The following is a 6,332-nucleotide window of genomic DNA, read 5'->3' as shown; positions in this document are numbered from 1 at the left end:
ATCTAGATATCAGTTACAACAAGGATAAGAGTAAAGGAAGGTGTGAAGGCTTGCTACATGGGAAGATGAAATGGCTAGTGTGAGGTTTAGGACTGAACTAAGGATTTACTTAGGACTGGATATGTCTAGGCTTTGGTGTTGGCTACAATTACGGTAAATGAAGGAATAAAGAGTGGTGAAAAGGGTAGGTATATTGGTTAAGACTATACAAATGTGGTGTAACACCAGTTATTTTCATTCCTGTCCGCCATCAATAGCTATCACCATGGTCTATGTCAGAAACCTCATGCATACGAAAGTTGATGCTAAGATCATCCTTTGTACTGGTAGATGACACGCCAGTATCAGAATCGTGCAACACGCGCTGAAAACTGACTAATTTGACAATGTTCACAGAGCGAAAGCCTGGTAAAATGAAATTAACGTTTTCAGTAGTTCTTCAGAAATCACATATATCTGAATCTCTATTACGCATACATACTGAAATCAGTCATTGAACGGTTCTACCACATCAGGGTTTGGTTATAAAAAGGACATCTTACTTGACAGATGGTTTTAAACGTTCTCCTGTCACTGTTCAAAGGGTTTGAGGAAACACCAATGGAAATCGATTAAATGAATCGATGCAATCCGTGTGTCTTTTAGAATATGGCAGAATGCTATCCTCATCAGAGGACTGTATGTTAGAATATCAAACAAAGAATATATCCTGCCAGACTAAAATCGGTGCCAGGATATGAACTACCAAAGTGTTGTAAAGGTAAGTATATATTGGTAAGTATATATTTACTTCTCTTAACTCCACATATATACCTTGAAGCAGATAAATTAATATAATCAAAGTACATATATGAGGAGGTAAATATTAAAAACCTATGTCTATCGGAGTCCGCTGACCTTCACCGTATTTTTGTTCCCCATTTTCTTGCTAAGCTTTTTTTGCGATGGTTGAGACTTAATTATTGGTAGTTTGTCCACCATGGACTTTATCTCATTTGTTCTCATCACAACAAGTGGAATTTGTAAGGAAAATAATATGGGTCTTTGAGATATTTAAAAATGTATGGAAAGTTTAAACTTGCAGTTTCAGTAGGAGGTGAAGTACCAGCTGTAGCACTGGGTGTGCGCAGTTGGTTGTTGCATTATAGACAACGGTTGAAGCAATGGTGTGTAACCGAACACAGTGTTTTAGGAGAACAGCTAAATAATTTAAGATCAATCAGGAAGAATTCTTTGTAATCTGAGATTACATGGGTGTGCTTCTCATTGGCAGGGAGGTAGAAACACTATACGGCTCAGATCATCTCCTGGTGGAGCTTACGCAGAGGTTAGGAAACTGAGGTGAGAAGTGAGCACTGCAGGATAGTTTCACCTCTGCGGCCAGTGGGACTCTCCGGGTGGGCTCCTCGTTAGCTCCTGACAGGCTGAATCCAAAGAGCGACATGGAGAGATGGATTATGGGTTATTAAGGGCTTCATATTTTTGGGTCCTGCTGACTTTTCCATGTATTCTTCTGACTGTAGTGTATGGTAAGTATTGTGTTGTGCATGTTCTTTAGCTGGCCACTAAGAGCTTTGAAGAGCTGGTTGTAATAGGATTGTATGTAGCAAAAACAATTGATACCTCTATTTGAAAATGGATAATATAAGTAGCAATTCAACTCTCCCTCGGACCTTATTCAGGGCATTGATGTGTTTCCAACCTATTGGGTTTGCCTTGGAGTGGTGGTCACTAAAGCGATCAGTATGTTGATCATTGGCAACATCATCATCTTGACTTCAGTTTTTGTCTGAACTAAATTACTTTTTCTATTCTATTTTTACAAGGATTTCAAGTGCAATAGAGGGTGATTCTGGAATTATATGATTTTGCTGCTGTGGCACTTAAAAATGGTGGATTTGCCTTACTTGCCGCAAAATACACCATCTGCTACATGATATGCAGATTTCAACAAGAAATAGTTTGTAGCTACTTACTAAAACGTGCCATAAATGGTGCTTTACAGCGACAGACCCATTGGAAAAGGTTAACTGTTTACCTTTCATTTGCCAAGTGCTCTATTTAGGTGTTAAACTGACACCAATGAGGTGTAACACTTCCCCTTACAGCATTATGCGTTAGAATTAAAAAATGGCGAACTAATAAGGCAGGATTAATCCGCATAATTTCTATTTTTTTGCTATGTCATTCAGTGAACAATGTCAGATAATTTAGTCTTCCCTTGTGCACAGTTCCAGTGTAGGTGAATATAATCAGGTGAGCTGCACGCCTATGTAACTGGATGATTTTGCATGGGTTTAATTTTGCATGCTTGACCTGGCCTGCTATGATGCCATATGGTACAGAGATACATGCTTCTACGTGGACAACCTTGAGGGATTTATTAAAAACAATCTAGGCGGCAACACATGGCCTGCTATGAAAATTAAGCATTTGTATTGTCTTTTAGGTCATCTGTTGTCATAAACAACACAGCTCCCGGCCCAGTTATTAAAGCCAGATTCAGTTTTGTTGCATGAATAGCCTAAATTATTAGTGGGCATCCACCCTCGTGCTGTTCCCACAGTAGTGAACAGTTATATTCCCCTTTACTTGTAAATGGGAGTTAATGTTCTCCTAGGGATTGGGACTGGCTGTTTGAAATTTGGTGCACACCCACAAAGTTACAGGTTTGTGGGCATTCATAGACTTTCCCACAGCCCAATCCCACTCTGGAACAAAGTCACATATTTACTACTGTCAAAGTAGTATGCATGATTACATGTAAATCATGATCTTTTATGCTCTTGAAAATTGTATTGTTTCAGTTTAAATGAAATTTCACAAATTGATTCTAATAGCAGTTTTTGATAGGAGTCCCAGTTCCCAAGGCGAACTCCTGGACGTCTTGAAAATTCTAAAATAGGTCATACCTCTACTCTAAATGTAGGAGAAAGCCTGCAAGAGTAAATTTGTTTTTGTGTGAATTAGACCCTCCGAGATTTTAATTCTTATGGGTGAATAACTGTAGAATTGTGCCCTGGGAATGAACTGCGATTTTGCCAAGAGACACTAGCGGGTATATTTATACTTTTTGGTTCAAAACTGCACTAAGCAAGTTTTGCAACAAAAAGTTTAGCACCGGCTTGCACCATTTCTGTGCACCAGCCATGCACCATATTTATGGAATGGTGCAAGCCGGTGCAAAGGGTAGACTAGCGTAAAAAAAAAATGATGTTAGCCGGATTGGGCTGGCGGTATGGGAGAAGGGGTTTTGCACCAAAAAATTACGCTTGGCAGGTTAGAGTTTAAAAAATGACTCTAACCAGCCTAGGATCATTTTCTGACGCAAAACCATCCATACCACATGACTCCTGTCTTACAAAAGACAGGAGTCATGCCCAACTCTCCAATGGCTAGCACAGGGGACCAGGGTCCCCTGGCCATGCCCACTGCACCCATTGCCATGTAGGGGGGCCCATTTCAGGGTCCCCAATGGCACCTTAAAAAAACAATACTTACCTGTACTTACCTATACTTACCTGGGATGGGGTCCCACATCCTCTGCTGTCCCTCTGGTGTGGGTGTCCCTAAGGAGGGCACTCTGTGGGCTTCTTCCATGGTGTTCCACCATTGAAATAGGCCCACAGGTCCCCTAATGCCTGCCCTGACCCAGGCATTAAATAATGGTGCAAAGCTAGCTTTGCACTATTATTTGACCCCCTCCTTCCCCGTGCATGATTTTAGCACCAGGGGATAAATATGGCGCTAAGGCCATAGAATCATTTTTTGCATGGGAACGCCTACCTTGCATCTCATAAACGCAAGGTAGGTTTCCACGTCCAAAAAAGGACTTTAACTCCATAACTTTGACGCTAGATGGTTCTAGCACCAAAGTATATGTATGGAGTTAGTTTTGCACCGAATTTGCGTCAAAGAAAATGACGCAAGTTTGGTGCAAAATAAATATAAATATGCCCCCCTGGTTTTTTTGTAATGATCAGCAGGATTTTTAAGAATGTTCAGGCTCCGCACTTCAATGAGAAAACTGATCAGGAAAGGGAAGATTATTACTTACTGAAATGTTCTGACAATGTTTTCTGTAACTTACCCATACTCGAATGTTTTCGGAAGTATGGGAGGAGACAGGAAACTTAGGGTATTTGTGGCATTAATCATGCTGGTTTAAATATTTTCATAAAATATGACTGTAAGTAGGTATATTTCGGTTCTATCATATATATGTTCTAATGGCTCAAGATGATGGCTTATGAATTTCAGATTAGCATTGATATAATGAATAATTGTAAAAGCAATACTGCATTTATCATTAACATTTGCGGGATTATAATTATTGTTGTTGTTGAGACTGTTGTTTTCTCGTTCTTATTAATATTTTAATGCCATTACTATTACTTCGAATCCGTTTAACAATAATAATAATTAAAATGGTCATAATATTTTTAATAACAATTAGAATTAACTTCGTGATGATATGTTATTGTTATGGAGCTTTTATCTGAGGTCTTTGCAGTTTACTTGCTGCGTTAACTCCAAATGAAAATCGGGCCGCATTTCATTAACAATGAAAGGATGAAACACTGAGGCAGCTTAGTTTGAGCTTTGACCACCGGGGCCTCCGTTTATTCCCCCATGACCTTGGACTGTGCAAGGATTGTCTGTCCTTTGGTAGCGGGAGCAGGGTGATTTGCCCATAGTTTTCCCATTCGGAAAGTATACAGAGAAAGGGTTCATCTTTTGCTCTACTCGGTGCACATTCATTTGTTTTGGGAATATTCCTGCAAATTGTCCCCAGTCCTTGAAGCCAAATGAGTTTCCAAAGAACAATGGTCAAACACAATAGGTCTAGCCTATAACAGAAAGCAGATCTTCACCGATTGATGAGCTTCAGCAATCAGCTATTCTTTATTAATGCATTCTATCACTGATCCATGTCGCACGCATCAAGTCATCTACCTGATGATTTACTCGTGTGTTCCGCCGCTCCATTACTCCCAAATCCCAAATGCAGAAACTCACGAGTCAATCAAGAGATACTTCCTGCTATAAGCTAGCCATCCTCGCTTTCCCAAAGTGAAGATCCCCACGAAAAATAATGTTAGCAATATTCTCAATTTGGTTGCTGACCTAGTGGAGTGAAAACAGAGAAGGAGGATCTTTCCACTTTCTGAATGGAGGAAGGGATAGGATCAAGATGATCCTGAATGAGTTGTTTAGAATGATAAGTTACAGGTAGCCCTGTTAATGCATACTGCACTCTATACAGATTATATAGCACATCTTTATAAAACATGCAGAGAGGATGGAGGTAGGCCACTCATATATGTTTGCCACATAGGCAAGCCTTAGTCACTTCACATACCTCTACATACAAATACATGGGAGACATCTATGCAAACTAAATGATATTGCCAAAACTGTGTCCTGTACCTGCTACACACTAGAATCTAAGGCATACCAGGCATAGCCTGTGAATAATTTGTTAATGATGCTACTTAGGCATGCTACATACGGGGGCGTAGCCCTCACCATTACTAGATGTGCGCAAGGTATAGCTTCATTGATGCTCCATGTCTGCTACATACAGTAGAAAAGTGAGACAGGAGAAGGCCTGTGCCAAAACCCTGAATGTATGTTTCAAGCACATGGCCTTATGCTATATACATCATATTGCATAAAAAGATGCATCAAAACAATTGTGAAATGCATTTTACAGCAGTAGAACTGTTTTCATATATTGTGGCTTGATATGTAAATGGAGCGGGGCAGCCCTTTTAGAATGCAATAAGGCTTAGGTCCAGAGGTGAAACATTTAAACACAAATGTCTCATGTAATAGTGTTGCAGTTATGCCACAACTTCAAGGCCCACCCTCAGAACCCATCAGCATAGGGACAAGCAGAACGGGAGCAGGGACAATACATACCAACAAACCAACCAAGAAGAGAAGGCCACACATCCATTTCATAGTGGTAACAGAAGAGGACACGTTACTATGGCCAAAAGAAAGTGTGGGGGCGTGCAACCACAACATAGAGATTAGGTTGCCTAACACGAGGAAGCTAGGGAGGATGATGAATCCACAAAGAAGGAACAATATTTCCAAGGCCCTTGTAAAGGGGAAGCACACATGACACCAGTCTTCAAACTGGGAGAGATGCGCTAGCCACCAGGACAGACCCAAGCGGAGGCATGCCCATGACCAGAAGAATCCCTGGGAGGAGAAGCATGTCACTAGGACCCACTAAAAAGGGAGGCAGGTGCAGCACCAAGACCCATCAAAAGTTGCATATGTGTCACCAACACTCATCAAAAGCTGTGGTGCACAGGATG

The 6,332-nt window shown here is 40.7% G+C and overlaps 1 protein-coding gene across 1 annotated transcript in view; it reads left to right on the top strand.

The window, feature by feature from the left end:
* The first annotated feature begins 1,348 nt into the window (after positions 1–1,348).
* The window catches only part of VSIG10L2 (V-set and immunoglobulin domain containing 10 like 2), a 254,873-nt gene continuing 249,889 nt past the window's right edge, over positions 1,349–6,332 (top strand). The window contains exon 1 of the mRNA XM_069221495.1: positions 1,349–1,529. Coding sequence (XP_069077596.1) covers positions 1,451–1,529 — 79 coding nt within the window. The 5' untranslated portion in view covers positions 1,349–1,450. The remainder of the gene's footprint in view (positions 1,530–6,332) is intronic.

Source organism: Pleurodeles waltl, chromosome 3_1 (genome assembly GCF_031143425.1).
Source record: "Pleurodeles waltl isolate 20211129_DDA chromosome 3_1, aPleWal1.hap1.20221129, whole genome shotgun sequence".
In the NCBI taxonomy this organism is placed as follows: domain Eukaryota; kingdom Metazoa; phylum Chordata; class Amphibia; order Caudata; family Salamandridae; genus Pleurodeles; species Pleurodeles waltl.
This window is presented reverse-complemented; position numbering and strand designations above follow the sequence as displayed.